Source organism: Pholis gunnellus (genome assembly GCF_910591455.1).
Source record: "Pholis gunnellus genome assembly, chromosome: 3".
In the NCBI taxonomy this organism is placed as follows: domain Eukaryota; kingdom Metazoa; phylum Chordata; class Actinopteri; order Perciformes; family Pholidae; genus Pholis; species Pholis gunnellus.
This window is the reverse complement of record NC_136529.1, coordinates 5,801,103-5,821,998: the sequence shown is the minus strand read 5'-3', so window position 1 is coordinate 5,821,998 and position 20,896 is coordinate 5,801,103. Positions and strand designations below refer to the sequence as shown.

At 42.5% G+C, this 20,896-nt stretch overlaps 1 protein-coding gene across 1 annotated transcript in view; it reads right to left on the bottom strand.

Annotated features, from left to right (window-relative positions):
- The window catches only part of arhgef10la (Rho guanine nucleotide exchange factor (GEF) 10-like a), a gene marked incomplete at both ends in the record, with an annotated part of 102,084 nt that extends 82,606 nt beyond the window's left edge, over positions 1–19,478 (bottom strand). The window contains 9 exons of the mRNA XM_079186286.1: positions 1,185–1,262; positions 1,946–2,046; positions 3,269–3,377; positions 4,159–4,254; positions 5,479–5,606; positions 5,718–5,813; positions 8,083–8,240; positions 17,337–17,364; positions 19,181–19,478. Coding sequence (XP_079042412.1) covers positions 1,185–1,262; positions 1,946–2,046; positions 3,269–3,377; positions 4,159–4,254; positions 5,479–5,606; positions 5,718–5,813; positions 8,083–8,240; positions 17,337–17,364; positions 19,181–19,478 — 1,092 coding nt within the window. The remainder of the gene's footprint in view (positions 1–1,184; positions 1,263–1,945; positions 2,047–3,268; positions 3,378–4,158; positions 4,255–5,478; positions 5,607–5,717; positions 5,814–8,082; positions 8,241–17,336; positions 17,365–19,180) is intronic.
- Positions 19,479–20,896: the final 1,418 nt, after the last annotated feature.

Genomic DNA, 20,896 nt, shown 5'->3' with positions numbered 1-20,896 from the left:
ATGTATGTGTGTGGGGGCGGGTGCTGGAAATGAATCAGCAGTCCACCTTCCCTAAGCATCTCTTCTTCTCAGCAACATCGGAGGGGTAGCAGACAAATATCCTATAAATCAAAGAAAATGAAGAAACGTAGTCATGGTGCCTGGAAGCACATCGCTCCAAAAGGTTTCGCCCGCAAAACAGCATTTGCCACTAACAAACATGTTCAGAACTCAAGGTGACTAGTAATCATAAAAGCCAGAATAATAACGGGAAAAAAAGCAGGTCCTCGCAGAGTAATGCAAATGCAAAATGCAACATGGTGAAAGAGTGTTGATTGATTCTTCAGACAGCAATCACGGGCATGTTAGCATTGGCTGAAAGAAAGGAGTTGACAGGTTGCTCGTGGACAATATTCTTTGTGGAAGCCAAGTAAACATGACTTCTTTGAATCTGAAGCATAGATATTGTGTACACGAAAAAAAAAAACCTGGAAGATGAATACACTATTTAACACAAAAAAAAAGGAATCTAATCCAACAACGGCGGTGGTCATTTGTTGTCCAGGCTTTGCAAGTCTTACTGTATCTCCGCAAATAATGTCATGGACAGAAGGAACATGGACAGGCAGTACGACATGAACTGTGCGATCTGTTTTACGGCAATAACGACACGCAGTTACAACCCTCGATGTCTAATTTTCTTGCTTTGCTTTGTGGCCTTTCATGCTTTTTTTTATGTAATTTGTCTGGAGACACTCGGCGGGACTCTCTGAAGAACAAGAACCATTTCAAAAGAGCTAAACCGCCCCGAGCAGCACACGCAATCATGTCACTCAACAACAAAAGGTGTCTCATTGTGTCTTAACAGTGAAATATTTTGGCGTAAGGAAGCCATTGATTGCTGCTGATTTCATTTCAGTAGGTTCCTCGTTTTTTTTCTGTGATGAGGAGATAACAAGTCTCTCTTTTTCCCCACTAAAAAGCAAGACAAAGGAAGAGAGGCTGACTCTCTCTCTCTCTCTCTCTCTCAGCATCAGACCAGCGCCACATAAATGAGGAGGGCTGATTTATCAGGATTATTTATCCTGAGACACCTCGGTAATTTGATGGATATCACCGCTTTCCTGTTCAGTGCAATTCATAATAGCTAAATGGTGAAGATATTGCATGTGGCAGAGGAGGACAACAGGGACTAAACAGCTCACCTGCAGGATTCTCCTGAGAGATTCCAGGTAGCTCCGCTCGCTCTGAATGATGGAGCCGAGGATATGGCGTCTGACAACCTGCGTAGACAACAGACCAGTCAGGAAATCGAGCACTAAGAGGACATGATGGGGCTGTATGCTTTCAGTTAAACACAGCGTAGGGTGATGGATTGCACTATAATCACACGCTTGTCATAGGAGGAGAAAGACTCAAAAGAGGCGGGTCTGTTTGAACAAGGCCTCCATCGGAGCTCTGAATCCTAGGATTTCCCGTGACGTGAAGTCTCGTTAAGTAGCTGTTGTAAAAAAACACTGCTTTTCCAAATAGGATAAAGAGAATATAGCATTTATATATGCAAGAATGCTGAAATACCAATCGGCAAATTAAAGTACAGACAGGCAGCCAGAGTGAGGCATATGTGATGTGGTTACATTCAATCACAAAATAATGAGAAGAAATGTCTAAAGCTAATTTGCTTGCTCGCGGCATGTGTTACAATAAAGATAGCAATATTGAAAGCATTTTGTACACCACTATATACTGCCCACTGGTGGTTTACAGAGAAAGCAACACGCAGAGATTTACAAATTCAATTCTCTATGTATGTCTGTCCCTCAAATAAACATCAAATCAAATGTATTAGCGGATTTCATTACTGTGTTTTATTATTGTCTGTTTGAATTTAGGACAACTTTGGACCTTGTCCAACATGTTATTACTATTATTATTATAAATTGTTGCAAAAAACAGTCAGGTGCACCTGGTGGCTGGTCAGCCCCTCTGGCATGGGGCTCAGCTGTGGAGGAGGATGCTTCATTTCTGACACAGCCACATCCAGGTACCCTGCATCATCCTCCTCCTCTGCAGACATTCAGACGTAAAGAAGGAGAAACATACAGAACGGTTAAAAAAGAGAAAGTGTGTGTGTGTGTGTGTGTGTGTGTGTGTGTGTGTGTGTGTGTGTAGGTGTGTGTGTGTGTGTGTGTGTGTGTGTGTGTGTGTGTGTGTGTGTGTGTGCGGCAGAATAAGATAGAGAGGGAAAAACAGAAAGGCAGCTTTCAGATCTCACTGCAGCTGGAGACACATTGCGACCCACTAAGTTTATTACCTCGAAAATATGAAGAGATTTCTATAGTCTCTGAAAAAGAGATGAGAGCGAGAGAGAGAGTTATGGAGAAAGGAGTGAAAGAGAGAGAGAGAGAGAGAACGAGAGAGAGACAAAGAGGGCTTCCGGGGAAAAAAAAGCGAAAAACTTTCAAAACAATACTGTATCTCTGTAGGAGTAAAAGAAGCACACAGAAGTGTGTCTGCAAAAACATCATCCAACACATTCTCATCTCCGCATTGGCACAAAGACATTCGGCAATCTCAAAAAAAGAAAAAGAAATCCCCACTTCACCCGGAACCATAAAGACACGGAGACCAAAAGCTTCCACCGTTCCAATTAAAGACTTTGGAATGATAACAGAGGATTGGTGGGAAAGAAATATAATGCCGTGCAGATTCCCCTCGATCAACACCTAAAAATAGCAGCACTGGCCTCTTTACCTCTTTGTGATGGCTCGGAGATTTGTTTGAGGCGTGTGTCTGGTATCTATGGTTTATGGAGCTGCTCGATACTCCATTAATGGATGGTAATCTCTCTCTATTGTCAGGCAGGGGTTCCTATAACACAACCTACATTGCGCCGCATGAGTTCCTTTATCCATCTCTCACTCACACATCAAAAAACTCTACTCGACCACGTCGTCTGTCTTAAAACTGAGAAAGCCTGTCTGTTTTATTTATTATGGCTACAATCAGTGAGATCTTTCTTTTTCACGGCACTTTTATTTTCCCCCTGAAGGGAAGTTGTATAAAGAAAAAGTAGGGCTCTCTACACGATCCGCCTCGAACACTACTCTGGCTCTCCTTGCTTTGCACGTAAGCGAAAAAATTCAAAGAGTCAACTGTAAGAAGTTAAAACCCAGACTTCATAACCAATACCCATTATTAAAAAAATAGTACAACTTTCATCCCCAAAAAAAAAAAAAAAGAGCCAGCTGGCCAACATTTGCAAACTTTTCACACATTCCTAAATTACCCAATTGATCTTTTCTCTGCAGGAAGGACACTTTGCGCATGACGGCTATCTTGGTCTTTTCGAGCCCATCCTTCGTTCCGCTTCTCGCCGCCTTCATGAGCTGCTGAACCTGGTTGGTAAGGAGCAGACGGGAAAAACAACGGAAGGTGTTATGCGTTAAGAGTGCGAGGAGAGTGCAGCGCTGTGGAGACTCTGTAACCTACGGTTGCTCCCCTGGAGGGAGACGGAGAGAAGTGCCGCTCGCAGGGCTCGTCGTGAATCTCACCATCTGCGACTCCCTGCGGGTCGGCTGTGCAGCCTCTAATCAGAGAGCCTATGAGCATGTCATCCAGAGATTATGGTACCAGAGTGAGCTCCACATCAGAGCCTCATCGCTCAGTGTGGGAGAATTCATTTGACCACAAACTCCACCCCGAGCATCGCAGAGCCCCCCCCCCCCCCCCCCCCCCCCCAGGCAACCAGACTCCCCAGACCAAGAATACACGCAGGGTCGTAGTATTTTTAAATGATGCTACTTCAGGAAAGTGGGTCATTAATTTGGGGGGAAAGTTGCACTGGTGTTTATGGAAGTAAATACACAGAATATTATTTAATTATTCATGTGTCCCACAAATGCGTCTTGATGTTAAGCCAGGCAGGGAAAGAGAGAGAGAGACTGACAGAGGAGTCTCAAAGCAAAGTCACAGTCCAAAGGAAAGCTTGGAAGGATGGTGCAGTGAGTCAGTTAAAGCCTGTGAGTCAGCTCTGCATACAACACAGCATATTTCAGCTCTGGGTCATCATCAATCCTTTTGACAAACACCTAGCGGAGTGATTGGGGCTCTGGGAAGAAACAGTGTGATATAGCTGTGTTTTTGTTTTTTTTCTCTCGCTCGCTGCTGGAGATATACCTTGATGTCATAGTTGTGCTTGCCAGACAGCCTCATGGCCAGTTCGTGTTTGGTCCTGGCACACCGTTCCCTCAGGCGACACACATCAGGAGAGCGCTACAGGTGTTAGACAGGGACGGGCGGGGGCGCGGAGGAAGGTCGCGTTTAGCCAGGAAAAGGCGAAGAGAGGAGGGGAAAAGGGGTAGGGGAGAGGAAATAGGAAAAGGGAAACGGAGGCAGAGTGAGCAAAGCAAATCAAGCTACGCAACAATGGGCATTCAATCACAAGCATGGAGAGTGAAGGCTTGGAGCACTGCTTTGGTCAAAAGGGGTTATGAGGCTAATGGACACTGATTTATTGAAGGATGGGCCATTTAGGCAGTTAAGGGCAATTATTAAAGAAGCATACTCTATCTAGCTCCTCGTGTTAAGCAGTAAACTGAACAAGAGAGAACTCCAGGTACACTTAGTGGAAATTAATCAGGCGAGACTAATTAAAAACTATGTGTTTTTTTTAAGCACGTGCTCGCCAAATTGCACCTAATAGTCGAGGTTTCTTCATTAATTGTTCAACCAGTGCAGCTGAATCCTTCCTTTTTTGTTCAGCGGCGTGGGACAAGCATGCCAAGTGAACTGTGGGGGGATTTTAACATCACACCTTCAGGTAATTACCTGAGCAACTCATGTTCTGTGCCGATACAACAGCCTTATACTTTCTTACCCTCTTTAGTCTCCCTTCGTTTCTCAAAGCACGGATTTAACTCAAGGATTTTCTCGGATTACAATGGAATCATATCCATACATTAAACACCTTCAATATGTAAAAATATGTAGAGTTAGGGACAAATCTATACATTAATAATGATTCAACTCAAGCAAAATAGTTTTCCATCAGTGTGACTCCATATCTTCCCCATGCCTGCATAGGTGCATGCACTTTAACGGCTTTGGCCAAGCGCAACGGAAGCGCAGCACAATGTGAATGTGCACACAGTGCCATCATGTGGAAGACTGACACTGTGTGGCCGCGCTGCACAACACTGATGAGCAGCATCCTTGTGCAGAGAAGAGGTTGAGATCTGAGGCTTTTCAAACCGAAATGCTTCTTGTTTACTTTCATCTGACAATGAAAGTTTAAGGCCTAGACGGTCTGTTATACATTTTTCATGTTCTTTATAGTTTCCTCCCAGTTCTATACATTAATAAAGACAACTGCGCCAGAGGAGCAGGGGGATGAAATATTCTCTTTGATTAAAATTGAAGTGTTGCAAACTGGTCATGTGGAATAAACAGAGGCGGTGATTTGTGTGAGATAAACACACACACTCTCGCTGACACTACCTTGCTCCGTGCCGGGTGTTTGGTCTCGTTATCCGACTGTTCGTCGTAGCTTTCGAACTCACTGGAGCTCCATCCGTTGTCGGCGTCCGGAGGACCGCTGTCTCTCTGAACATCCTCATAGATCATATCTGCTAAACGCACAGACGAAGCACACATCAGAGGCTCCGCGTCAAGATTCACGATGGATTCACTGACGTCCCCTAAACACACACACGCGCAGTTCTGTCGCCGCTACTGACCTTCATCGGGAGTGAGGGGCCCCTCGCTTGGAACGTCATCGTAGATCACCTCCGGAGCCTCCGCCGTCTGCGGTTCAGCTTCAGCCACACGTGGAACTGGCAAAAGAAAACCAGTCGCATCAAAGTAAACAAACACTGTGTTTTAAATAGGAAAAAAGAGAGTGCTGCCTTCTATCTTTTATCTCCCTCTATCTGTTTGATAGTCGCACCTCCCCGCTGTGAGATCAGTCTCTTACATTTCTCCCCCAAAAATTGACGCACACAAAGACGGGCATGCACAGCTCCCAAACTACATCGCCTGAAGCCTTTTGGCGAAGTTGAATAGATAAAAGACGCCAGATCTTCTCGCCTCTGGTTAGGAATTCACTCAGCCTTTCAATATTTACATACTTATTGTGTCATTTGAGATCTGACACATGGCTTGCGCGTGTTGCCATGATGCCTTTTGTCCGTGACGCACACGTGACTGTATCCAGCTTGTTTGAGCTATTGACCCATTCCGTCTCCACGCTTGGCAGGATTTGTCATTAACTGCTTCGAGAGTGTTTCAGCCTAATTTAGCTCGGTGAGCTTTATTGATTTGGTTTTAAACTGTGATTTGTCTGTAACACTTACTCCTAAGCCCCCGAACAGCAACAATCACTGTTTTCAATTAATCTGATTGGAGATGTGTCTTCTGTCATGGCGTGCAGTCTGAAATTCAAAATAACCTTGGATACAATCCAGGAGATGAACAAAGAGCGACTGTTTTTCTACAAAAAGAGGATTAGCTACACAAATGTTCTTTATATATCGCTCACTTGCCTGCACTTGTGCATTCAGAAAGGATTTAAAATAGAGAAGAAAACCAGTGGATTTGGGCTATCAGCCTGACGACGATCAGCATATCTGCAAAGTGACTGGGCCTCTTGGGAACGCGGCTTGTTATTTCCAACCAGAAGTTCCTCTCTGTGTTTTTTCTTACTTTTATTTAACTTTTCTCTGCAGCGGCACAGTGACATTGCAATAAACTCATTTGCGGCTCAAAATGGCACTGCAGGCAATCGAAGACAACACTTCCATTAAGAACAAAAAAAAAAAAAAAAACTGCAACGCATCAGTGTCAGATAATCACATCAAAATGTGCCATGGCCACGTTCGAGGAGTGAAGGGACAAACAGGAAATACTTAATTATTCATAATGATCCATATAAACTAGATTTCTACATAATAGACTCTTTTGTCCTCCACAGCAGGTTAATGCATATGCAAAAAATTTCCTGGAGTACCAGATTTAAAAAAACACAAACAGAGCATTGCAGTAGATTTCTCATTAACATCAATACAAATGTTTGCTCCTTTCTGTATTATAATTAGATATCTATAGGAGAGAGGTTTCATATAACTGCATTATTCTGTTATTTTAAATCAGGGGTGTCAAACTCATTTTCACTCTGGGCCACATCAGCATCATGGTTGCCCGCAAAGGGGCAGTTGTCAGCAGGGGGGGTGCTGGGGGGTGGTGTGTGCGCGCGGATCGGGGAGGAACTCCGCCGTGCGCGATACAGAGAGCGGAGGATAATTGCAAATTGTATCAATATTTACATATTTTTTTTGCTGGCGGATTCGTGGGCCATATAAAATGACGTGGCAGGCCGGATGCGGCCCGCGGGCCAGGTGTTTGACCCCCCCCTGGTTTAAATGTACACGTTCAAAATGACAGCAGGGGCCTGTGTGAAAATACATCAGAAGTGTGGGGACTTAAATAAAAAAGTGTCGCGCAGCATTGCAGGGCTCCTTTACATCTCTCATTTCTGAGCCACCTTCAAATAACGGCTGCACTGCTGACTGAGTCAAAATCCAAAAGCAATTTTCCCTCATGGAAATGGTTCTCTGTTGATCCTCAGCCTGAATTAATTGGATTCATGTCACGTCTGTGTTGAACTCAAATCATGCCGGAGAATATGTGCGTTAATGTTTGAGTAGAGTGTGGTTGCGTATTTGTGCACACGGATGTGTCTATACGTGTGTGTGTGTGCGTGTGTGTGAAATCGATGAACCATAAGATGACCGTAGGCCGGTAATATGGTGTTCTTGCCACCTTTGATCAAGGTCAAGAGATACAATTTGCAGCCCTAACAAAATAATAGTACACAATTTATATTGCCAGTGTCATTACGGCGTGGTGCAGGGTACTGTTTACGCAACTCTGGAGAGCCAGTAGGTGTTCTAACAGATCCGGCCACGATGTGAACACTGTAATATAAAAGGTGGAATGAGCCCGAATCCCAACGCAAGCTTAAATTTGATCCCTTCGGTCTGAAATTGAACCCTTGATGTACAATATAAGGTGCACTTCCCTGTAAATATGATTGTGTTTCTGTACCTTCAGAGGTGTCCTTGGCGTCGGAGCTTTCCTTAACGATTTCTTCTCTGCGGTTTCCTGAATCAGCCGCCGTCTCCACAGCTGGCGGCACCACTGGAAGCTTCTGGAGCTCCTCTCCCACACGAGGAGCCGAGGCACTGGGCTCTGCTTCGGAGGCCCTGGAAGGTATACCCAAGTATTAGCACACTCAAACTGAGACAGAGCGCTATGTGCCTCATTAGGAGTTCACTTCACTGAGAGGAAGGGGAGGCAGAGTGGTCAGAATAGTTCTTTGCTATCCAAGCATGCACACGCACACTCCCTAAAGTCTGACAGGACACATCTTGACGTTGTCAAATTGTTGTGATATTTTTAGTAGGAACTTTATTTTTCCACATGGACAGCTGTGGTTTGTTGCCTCCATCCAGCAGGCTGTGCTTTATGTCCCTCGTGTTTGTCTGTTTATGTGATAGTTAGCAAAAAAAAAAAAGAGTCCAATGAAATTTGGAGGAAATTTGGAGGAAAGGACAAGAACAAGACTACTAGTAGCGAGTTCATTTAAACAAGCGGACACTATTCACAGTGTGGATCCAAACGTTTTCATGGAACTACTCAGTATTGTATCATAGACTTTTTTTCTTTTTTACTTTTTCACAAAAGTACCGCTCAAGTGAAAATCATCCGGCACATGAAGTCCATGATTGCCTTACCCTTTTGTATATCTAATGCAGCTGTGGAGCCAGATACAGGTTTAACATTTCAAAATGTTGTTGTTTTTTCGTCACCAAATAACACATTCAGATGATGGCCTAGCAGGGGCACAGTATGCGCTCTCTGAGTGCTTTCTTCACTTTTTATTTCAGTCTTTATATGTAGCTTGTGGTCATGAAACTGTTCCACCCAGACAGGACAGAACTGAACATTGTAAAAATATTCAGAATTACAGAGTGGCTTCCATTAAGCCATTATTCAAGACAAAAACTTTCAGCCACTTTTTCTTAAGAAGCTGTGTTAATAATGACGGCTTCAGCTGTGGAATAAGTTGCTGATCTACATATTCAGAAGAACTTTTGTGAGGCCGCATGTGTAAAAGAAGAAACATAATCACACCTACTGCTTGTTGCTTGAGTGTGCTTCACTTGCCCCTGAGCACTGTCAAATCATTACCTGTCATGCCTGCGGCTTAACATAATCACCGCTGGCTTTTTGAATGCGAACATGCCCCGAACCAGCTATTAAAAACAGACTCCGGCATCACGGGGGAAAGACTTGTTTATACAGCTATCACATGGCCTAGTGTTGATGCTGCCAGTGAGAGATGTCCTCCCCCACATGACTGATAATATGACAGGATCCAGCGTGTAGGAGACGCTCATCTACACTAATTAAATCGGTCCCTCTGCTAAACACCTCGGCGACGCTTGCAATGCCAGCAGCAGCTATACTCAAGAGTGATGGGCATCTAAGAGACGAACAAGGCAGGCAAGAAAAAAAATGATGTGCACAAAATGCCATAAATTTAGAGCCGTTGAGGCGGCAGCCTTGCAGACTCTTACTATACATTACAGCGGCAGTGGAAGAAGACTATCTATTCAACCATCTTGCAAAACATTATCTTTGCTCGTCGGGTGCAGCAGCAGGTGAACAGTGTATTATGAGTCAGAAAGAGCGGAAAGCATGCCCAGGGCAGACAATGGTAAAAGAAATAACAGTGGGTAGTTTGTAGCATCTGTGTTACCATATACACACACAATACTGACAGGTGAGATCCACGACATGAGAGGGATTTAGATTGTGTCAACCACAGAAAATGGAGATGTTAAAAGCTATATCAGCAAACCCCAACAGCTCCAATCGAGTCCAAAATGAAGAATTTAAAAGTCATATGTAAATATAATGATGCAGGAAAATAAATACACGTATAGCATTATAAACATCATTAGAACCGTAACAATCTATCAATAACTTATCACTTATTGAAGGAATCTTTGCTCCTATGTGACAGTAAACTGAAAATCTTTCTCTTGGGCTTTGGGAAACACAGATTCTTCACCATTTTCGGACATATTATAGACCAAACAACGTGTCAATTAATTGATGAAACAATCACCAGATTAATCGACCATGCAAATAATCGTTAGTTGCAGCCCTAAACATTGCAAACCTTGTATAAATATAGAACTAGGTCTGGTTGAGATGGGGCCATGCTCTCCCTGGTGTAAGTAATGCCCTGTCGACATGTCATATTAGAGCTACAGATAGTAGGCATTTGGTTTGGTGTCAAGCTGCAAAAGACTGTAAAGCATTACTCTGCTGCATTCTCTCTGATGCCGGATCATTCATCTCAATCTAAAGAACAGAAATGATCCCCACCCACATGAAAACAAAGTAAAAAGCTATTTGTCAACACGTTTCTAACGATAAACTGATCTCTAGCCGTTGAAATTGCTTGTGCGGAAAAAGACCGGAGCCAGAACAACAGCGATATATACAGCCTGGTGTGCCCCGACTGTACGCGTTCATGTCCCGTGAGTGATTTGAGCGGTGTAGCTATCGATCCAGGCACATCTTTGCGCAACCCCCTCACAACTTATCTACGCCTATGAGCCCTAGTGAGTCATATAGCTCACGCAGAGAAGCAGGAATCATTTTTCAATGCAAATGACATAGCCTGGGGGCAGAGCGCGGCTTAAAGGAGAAGCTGCCTGAATGCAAATCGCACACTTCCATCTGTCTCCCATTCCCTTCAGCTATACTGTGCCAGGACGGCGCTACCTGCAACAGCTCCACCTGTTTGCCCCCCCCCCCCTCTCTCTCTCTCTCTCTCAGAGCTGTTCTTTATAACTGCACAAGCGTCGTGCTGACCATACCGATGGAGCTCTATTTGTCCTCGGGTCATAAATCTCCTCCGTAAACAACTGCCCACTCCCTTCGCAGTGAACTATTCCCACAATGCACCCGGTGTTACCCCCCCCCCCCCCCCCCCCCAAAGTTATTCTATACATGACAGACTCTTAATTAGATAGCTCTTGGAAGTCCTCGGTTCATGGCTTCTCATTATGATTTGCTCGGTCTCTCACACTTTTACAGCATCACCCGTTCTTTTGCTGCTTTTCGCAGCCCGTCCCAACTGAGGCGAGTATACGACGAGGTGAGGGGGGGGTTCGTGAAAAATAAATGTGTTCGGAGTTCAGTTTTTACTTCACGAGGGCAAAAGTCTAAAGTTCTGCAAGGCTGCAAAAGGGCAAACAGGTGAACTCAAACTAACAAACAAAAAAACAGTAACTTTTTGACAGTAAAATAACCGGTTGAAGTTGAGTTATACTCTCTACGGTTAGAGAGCTCTGTGCACATAAAACAAGAAGCTCACATGCCACGTTGTCATGGTGTCCTTTGTGTTCATCTTTTTCCAGTGCTGGGGTTCCATGCGATGCGTTTAATGAAAACTATCTGTCAGGGGGTAAAAAAGTGAGGAGTCAACGCTGGCATCAAACCCCGGCTGTGCACATAAAACTCACAGGAAAGAAATGCTGCCTTGAGCTTAATAGCTGTAACGAGCTGATGTGCTGTCATTGCACTGTTAAGAAAAACCCATATTTTTCTGCAATAACAATCACAAAGTAATTTTGGCAATATTATTCTTAAACTGCTGACAGATCTGGTGGATGTGCTGACAGTCTTAACACCGTGATGATGGAAAGTGCTATTGATAGCTCTTCTTTAAAAGGCAGACTATTGACCAAACCAAAGTGGAAATGTGCACTCAGCAGAAATCTCCCGGCGTGAGAAATTGTCAAGACCTCACTGTGACTCTACTCCACACACACACACACACACACACACACACACACACACACACCTGTGCACAGATATAGGCTCTTCTTTTCAGCACAGGAAAGCCCACAGGAATCCAAACCCTGAAGAACACTATCAGTAGAGGTTTCTGAGCACACTTCCTACAGCAGACGCACAGGTGGCGGGCCTCACGCCCCTGCATGGCTTCATCACGAAGAGGGATGATTCTGATGAGATCTGAACCCAAAAATATGTCTTTATCGTTTGTTTTAGCTTCGAAACATTTAGTTCAATCTCATAGCTTTAAATGAGCAAAGAAAGCGTACTTTATAACTCCACTTGTCTCTGAATTACTTTAGTGTGGTTATCGCTATCTGGAGGTTGGATGTTAATGTGCTTCCCCCTGTGTGAGGGTGACGTGAGCTTTGCAGATATAAACTTTATTTCAGTGTTTGTTTCATTTGTTTTATACTTCTCAGAGCATTAAATGTCTTTCAAATCCAGAGCCTTTTTGAAGAACTACCTCTTCTGTAGGTGACTTTGGCTGCGGACCTCCCCATGGACGGGTGCAGGCAAAATGAAAAGTTGCTTTCAACTAATCAATAAACTATCACATTAGCATTTACTGTGCTGAGGCCTTGAAGCAAACTGTATTGTTGAAATGGAGGAACAACGGTGTTTCTGTAAAGCTGGGTAGGTCTTTATTCACTGTTCATTAAAAAGCTAACGCAGCATGTGTAGACATTCAGTTTGCCTTCTGTTAGCTAGCGTAGCATAGAAGTGCTAACTCTAGTTGATGGTGCACTAACTTACTCTGCTAATGTTAGCTCCACAGGTTTTAGAAACGTATATATTTCCTTCCAACCTCTCCGGGTAATGGGTATCACTATTACATTATGTTTAACCATGACTATAGCTTGAAAGTTCTCGGACCCTGGCCGGAGCTGGCCGATGATACGCTTTCATTGGCCAGTCTGCGTTCCAGGGGCGGGACTTAGCGAAGGGTCAATTGTCCCCTGTCTAGACCTGCAAGAGATCAAACTGAATGGAAAGTTCAAAGGTGGGTGTGGTCGAGCAAGGGCACCGGAAGTACGGGGGTAGACCGAAACAACGTTACATCTCCAGCCCGATTTGGCGTCACGGCTGTTCTCGCAAGATAGCCTCTCGTAATCTAAGAAGCTGTCTTTACCAGCTCCATGCAGTTTGACAGCAGCTCACTGTATAACGCTGCATGTTGACGGTACTTCCTCCGATCAGAAACTGTCTGCCTGCTGTGTGTTTACTTCCGTTAATTGTTAGCTGTATTATCAGGGCTGCCAACTGTCATGCATTGACACGCTATCACGCCAAACATCCATTTTCTCAAACAGAAAAAATGAATCTATAACTACAACAAACAAATTAGTTACTAAGGATTCGGTCAACACTGAAAAACTCAAAAAGAAGAAGTAACAGAAAAAAACAACTGGATGATTACAACAGCCTGCGTGTTGTTTTATTCATCATGATATTCACGATGCTTCGTGTTTCAGATGTCCATCCAGTCTGTCCTCCGAATCAGCAGCTGTCAGTACTATCTCTGCACAGAGCGTTTGATTTTATCTCTTTACCTCCACAAGTCAGTGGTTTCTGCTGCTCCGTGCGCACAAGAGGACACCGCGGGCTCGTGAACCCAGCGGCGCGGCCAGATCGCAGTAAAGTGCGCCTTGCCAAGTTGTGTCAGGAGCGTGCCAAACAGACTTTCGGTAATTCCGTGGCTAGGCTCCCGCTTCGTACTTGGGCAGATTATTATTAGAGCATTATAGGAGTTCTCCCCGTCAGGACGCACCGACAGTTTGGGAAACTGTTGATGTGCAAGAAACTGTGAAGAATAGTTAATCAAAACAGCACGTTTGATGTACACAGAAGCACGGAGGGGCTCTGTGGTTATTATACTAACAGTCTGATGCTGGTTGCACGAAATTTAACCAGCGGATCTGCCCTGCATAATTGTGACTTAACAGTGCACAACATCACTCCAGTTAGAGACTGCAGATGGAACTGACACCTGCTGCCGTCAGACGGTTGTAAAAAGAGTCTCCAGTGCAAAGGAAAGGCCTTCAGTATTACTGTCATGACAGACAGAGCTTTATTCTGCTACACAGCCAAATACAAAATCTCCCAGCTGAATAATAATAAAGCTTTTGATTTTCAGTTTGAATGTTTCCGTACGTCGATGTAGGACTCTCATTCCTAAATTCCACAAGTTTCAGACATATCACCCATAAATAATGAAATGTTTCCATTAAGTTTGTTTAAGTTTTATGTGAAAAGGTTTAGAATTTCAAGGTCTTCTCCTTCGGCTTTGCACCAGGCGGCAACCTCCGCTTCAGAAAAGTGAAGCCAATGCTGAAGTGTCTTAAACTTGCATTTCTACTGGTCATCAGGGGGCGACTCCTCTGGTTGTAAAAATAATTTAGATTGTATAGAAGTCTATGAGACAATGACCCTACTTCACACTTGATTTATTACCTCAGTAAACATTGTAATTGTTGCGGCATTTTATCATATTGTTCTTTTAGATTTTAGATAACTTGCATCGCTTAAACTTGAACATATGCAGACGAGGCCAACCGGACTCACTCAAACCCAAATAACAAATGTTATCATATCGAAGGTATTTTCATGTCTGGTTTGCTGTAGAGTGTCATCCTGATTCCACCACTTAACCCTCTTCCCATGAAACCAACACCAAGGCTGGGACCTTGGCCTTGGTGGATGCATCGGCAGTCAGAGGAGGACATACGCGGGGGGGGGCAACACGACAATGTGTATATACTCTGCTAAACTATTCCTTGTTGTTAAACCTCCGAACCATCTGTGGGGAAAGAGCTCTATCCATTCAGCTGAATTATTCGAAGTGTCTGTTCATTAAATATACTTTTGATATTTTAAGAGTTTTATCAACAGTGAACATGAGTTTATGGTCTAAATCAGGGGTCACTAATAGACCCCCAGACCCTGTTGTATCTGGACCCGGAACGAAAAACGATAAATAATTGAGAATTATTACATTCTGACGGAGCGCCTCTATTTTAAATAGTGCAGCTTTTCCAGCCTTTACAGTACTCGTTCAGCGATTCAGGAAACACACCGACCACTTACATGCGTTGTAAATCATCTCACATGATGCTACTCGGCCAATCAAATATGTGTATTCCAATAATTATCGCCCTCGACTCGAGTGAGATAAACACACACAGCAGAGACGGGGAGAGACCCAACGTGTACGTGAATCAGGGAAGTTATTTCACGTGACGTTCTGCAAAAAGAGAAAAGTGGACGAGACCAGAACCTTTAAACAAGAATGTGCAGTCGCTTATATCTTCATTCTTCCCATCGACAGTTCAACACCAGCATGTCTCATGTTCAGTGACGATTATTAAAAGCGGTAAAAACGAGACAAATCACAAATCCTTTGACCAAACCCACTCACATCTAAGAGCCCAATATGATCAGAATCCTAACACAACATGTTTAACTGTCCAACGATGATGTTAACAGAGAAGAATAGAGCTGAAACAAGTGGTTTCATAATCACTGATAAAGTCATTGCACACAAATGTCTCTTTAGAAGATGAGAAGAATATAATATCGTCGCTTTTTTCACTTCACACCTGAATGAACTGAATTTAAAGCTGCAGGACAATTCAGTTCAGTTCATTTTTCTAAAATATAGTATTTTCTTTTAAGATGCATATTTTAAAAAAAAAGCTTTTTTTATGTATTTAATTTTTTTGATTCCAGTTCTCATTTTACTTGAAAACATTCATTTATTATTTGAGTATTTATCATTTATAATTCATCCAGTTTAATTTGAAATGGTACAATAAATACTGTTGGGATATTATTAAATTAAACTTTCTTTATTTAACAGTCAGTTGTTGACTACATACAGACGGTAATACAATATATATTGCACTAAATCATAGCGCAAGTTAGACATTATTGTGATTCTCTCTAACTGGACCTTGTTGAATTTTAATTGAATATGGTCTAAATCGCTCATTTTAATAAGTCTTCTTCAATACAGCATGATCATTTAGTAAATTATAGTCATTTTAGAGTCAAATAGACCATAAAGCAAAGTATGCTTTGAGGGCGTGGCTACCTTGTGATTGACAGGTCGCTACCCTACCGGAGCCGTATACGCCGTCTCCACATCACTTCTCGAGGCTTCAAAACGTCCACGAACCAATCACATGACGTCACATGCCAATTCTTAGCAACAGGTGTTTTCACTTATTCTGGTTGATTAGACCTCTGCTCAGGTTGAAGGTAGACCTGAGCTGGGAATTTTGTGAGGTATGCGAATGATGTAATTGTAATGTAAGTGTAATTTGTCCCACGCTCACTGGTGCAGCAGAGCTAACCAGAGATGAGGGAGCTGCCACTCACACAGTCACACACACTCACACTGTCCTGAGACGAGGCCTCAGCAGCCAAAACAACTCTAAATCACCTGTGTGGGTCTACCATAGGTGTGCGGCCACCAAACACAATGAAGATGAATAGAACTTCATTTGTGCAACTTAAAGCACTTAAAAATGATATTTGAAAGACTCAACATAAACGTATCTTCATAGAAAACATTATAACCCAGTTGCTAATGCGCACACTGTAGAAAATACTTCCCATGGACCTTTTTCCAGAAAGACGGTTTCACATGACACAGCAGAAAACGCACAGGTGCAATTAATAACATTAATTAGGACTGCATTTCATTTGGGTGTCCCAGTTGATATTCCCCTGTATTGTTAACACTAGCTCACTGGAAAGGATGATAGGGAGACTTAATTGAACTCGTTATTATTAGGTACACCTGTCTATCTCTAGCAATTAAAAGCCAACATGTTTGCAGTGAGGAAGATGATATATTTCTGGAAGGAGAATGTCATTACTCAGTCCTTTGAGCATTCAAAAATGACTTTCTAGTCAACCTCCAGTGAATGTATTGGGGAGACAGCAGAACTCTTAGCGATGGTTAACTTAAAAGTTAAGCAGAGAAAAACAACTGTTTGCGTTCATATCACTAGGGTCACATGAGAGGAATTATTCATTTCCATTGGGTGACTGACTTTTTGAATCAAATTAATTTTGACATCATCACAGAGTATAAGCACGGCTCATCATGTTATACTGTATGCATCATCATAAATGTTGCAATCCTGCTCTTTCCTCCAAGGATCGTATCCGCTATACTTGACATTACCACTTGTCACCGTGGGTGTGACGTGCCATCTGGCATCTAAATGTTGTACAAATAGATGCGGCGTAACATCAGAGTATCTCGTAACCCACTGTGGCGTGTTTGGATGGAGTGCGAGCATGACATTATCTCAGACATAATGGCATAACACTGATGCGATGTGATGTTGAGTTTCTCCACCGCCCTTAAGTCATTTTTTCCGATACTGTAATAGGAATCGAAGGCAACTTACCCGCTGGGTGACTCATTAACTGGAACATCTGTCAAAAGGAAGAAAATAGCAACCATGAGACAAACTATTCCAAAGCAAAGAAAGCACACGTTTCAAAAAGGACAAATGCAACCTCGTCAGAATTTCAGAAAGACAGCTTGAAAGACTGTGACTTTGTGTTGTAATTACTTCTTCCCTCACACCTGCTTACACGTAGGACGCCGAGTCTGAGACACTTTAAGCAGATGGGGTAAGGTAGCCACGGTGATGATTGTGCATGGTTGTATTGTATTTTCAAGGAAACTGCCATTAAACTGAATGATTTCCTTTAGATTGCACCATGTCAACTTGTGTCATCTGGTGAGGGAAAGCTCAGCCGCTCTCCGCCATCGATTAGATAAACAGTAACAGACCTCGACTACGCTTTATTATCAACGGCCAGAATTCCCCAACGCATCACCACAGCCCACTCAATGGATTACCACACATAGACTTGGTAAAAAAAAAGCTTTTTAATTAAGCATTAATCACTTCACTTTGTCCAACAGAACTTCTCCATGACCTAGATCTCTATCATCTGGGTGTGTAATTACCACGGCCTTTCTGGCAGCAATAGCCAGGTAGTAAATATATCATACTTATATCTACATAACTTCATCCAATTAATGGGGATGTTAACTCTGCTCTGTCCGCCCGAGGCACAAATTAAATCCTGTTAAGGAGTTATTAAAACTACATACCAGCTCCGGACACTCACACAGCATGTGGCTACGGGAAACTGATCAGATACATTAACTCAAGAAGAAGCGTAAAATCTTCGAGGCAGCCTGTCAAAGACAGATGATTGTACAGTGAACTGGGTAGTGGTTCAGTGATTTGCCCAGCAGGCAGCAGCTTGATGACAGCGTACACGGTTGAGAGGATGAAGCGTGTGGGTTTCGGTTACAGGAACAGCAACTTCACCCGCTATCCCCTGTCTCTTGTTAAATAAAGAAAAAAGGTTGGAGTAACGTTAATTGAAGCCAGATGGTGTCAAACTGTGAAAGTCCACATCTATTAGCAGTGGTGGAAAATAACATTTACTAATGTACTGTTCTTAAATGAAGTCTCCCTGTACTTCAGAGAGGCCAAAGAAAATGTTCAACATATGTGAACAACAGATATATTCTGTTCTGTTTATACTATACGTCCATTTGGTCATTTCCAGCTACCTTATACTTCTATTCCACCACATTTCAAAGATATTTATTGTACGTTTCTTCAATTTACATTTATTTTGCAGCTATATTTATGATGCAAAACGAAATAATGCAAAATAAAACATTATTAATATATTAATATTAATAAGATGAGTCATTGTACAGCTAGAACAGCAGTATATAGTTATATAATTAAAAAATGTAAATATAATTACATATAAAGTAACGTCTAATGTACCAGCTTACCTTAACCTTACAACATTAAAATACTCCTACTACTACTACGGGTCAATGCATCAGTACTTATGATCCAATATTAGACAAAATATTCTATGTACAATAATACAACGTTAATACTAAAGCCTTACCTTAAATGATGAATAACGTTACGGTTCGGTTACTTTTGACACCAATATTGGGTCGTAATATCATTAAGGTAGATAAAATAATATAAATATTTACTTTCAATCAGTTTTAGAAGATGACACACCAGTATTGCCCCATTCATTGGAGTAAAGGAAGTAAGGTCACACCTTCCACCAAAGTGTATCAAACGTTAATATCCGGTCTGATCAGCTGACCCAGAGCTGTATCATCGTACAGACTAGAACAATCAACATTCATCACCAGTTTAAAAATAACCTTTTCATCCAGAGAAAGTGTTACCTGCAGTGGAAATTGGAGCTACATCCTTGGCGAGGATACCCTCCTGTCCAGCAGGAGGCGACGTTCTGAGAGGTTGTGTGCAGTCTGCGCCTGTTTGTGACACGCTGCCTGAGGTCTCTCTGTCCTCCTTTTTTGACACCTGGACGGCTGTAAGAGAGTCAGAGGTGATCCCTTTCCTGCCCTCCAGTAGTTTCTCCTCGTCCGCACTGTCCTCAAACGTGAACTCTTCCCCTTGCTCCTCATCTTCCTCCTCTTCGTCCTCCTTTGGCGGTGGCTGTTGAGACATCCCAGTCGACATGATCCCTGAAAAAGAGACACAATTCAAGTGTAAATAGTTTGTTCCAAAATGAGAAGTCCACGTTTTGAGTTGAAAGTGGCACTTGACTGATGACTGATACCACATAATCAACCAATATTTTAGTACAGAAAAATTCCTGGTTGATTTAAATTTTTAGTGAACACAATGGAATTGTGTTCTTTTTGTTGATACACGACCTTCAAGTTTTGAGAAATGTGTAAATAGTTTCTTTATTCACCTGCATTCATAGAGAAAAAGTGTAACACAGCATGTTTTTTTTAGGAATGTCTCCACAGACACCCGGTTTGCCACGGGCTCAATCCTCATTGTGTTACGGTTTGATGCTTTTGTTTAAGCATTCACTTTTCATGTGTAAGCAATAGAAAAAGAAAACTTGAATATATTGCTGTAATACAAATCTAAAGCACAGAAAGAATCAGAAGAAGGGTAACCAGTCTGCATCTGATAATAAGCTGCTCTTAATAACTCGGGAGTGCTTGAGCCTTAATGTGCTATTTCCTGAGTACTGACCTTTGTATAATGTGTATTATTTGGATAAAGACATAACAAAGATAAATGGACTGAAGGACTGGAATGTTCTCTGGTCTTTGAAAACATAAGCTGCTTACACGTGTTTTTGTTTGGGGGGGTGGGAGGGTTGCTTACACACTAAAGGTGAACGCTAAGACATAAGCATCAAACCTTGACTTCTGTAAGCAAGCCTTAGACAAAGGCACCAAAAGTGCAAACACATTTTCTGCTTCGCACTTTGTTTGCAATTCTGCAAAACACTTCTTGCAAACCACGACACGCTGTTTCTTGCAGTACACACACGTTCGAGAATGAAATCTCTGGCAATCATTGGGAGAAGAACTTCGATTCAAAATGCAAAAACAAAACGCTTACACACACTTACATACTAATTGAACACAGTTCAGTCTGATTCCTGGCGCTACAAATAGACGTCAGGTAAGCTGACCTCTTCTGTGAGAACTTAGCAAACATGGAGGCAGTGACAGTAAGAAGAAGAGGAGGAAGAGAGAGAGGATGAGGAGGAGGAGAACAAGGGGACCAGGGAGGTTGAGGTGGACAGACCCGGAGGGATCCAAAAACACACACTCTCCCTTACAATACCATCATTTTGTTATTTTACTGTCATTATTTTTGTTTCAGTGATTTTACAGTAACATATTGTACTGATTACTCTATTGTAATTCTATAGTCTGTTTTTTTTCTGAAGCCTTTCTATCTATGTTTGTGTTCATTTTAAAGTGAGGAGATGTACTGTACTGGAACAATCTTTCACAAAAGCCTTTTATGATAAAATGAAAAAGGTATAGTGCAGTGTACTGCTTTGAAAAAGTGATTCAAATGCTGCATTGTTTTGCTGCAAAAAGGTCTTTATGAAAAAAGGATTG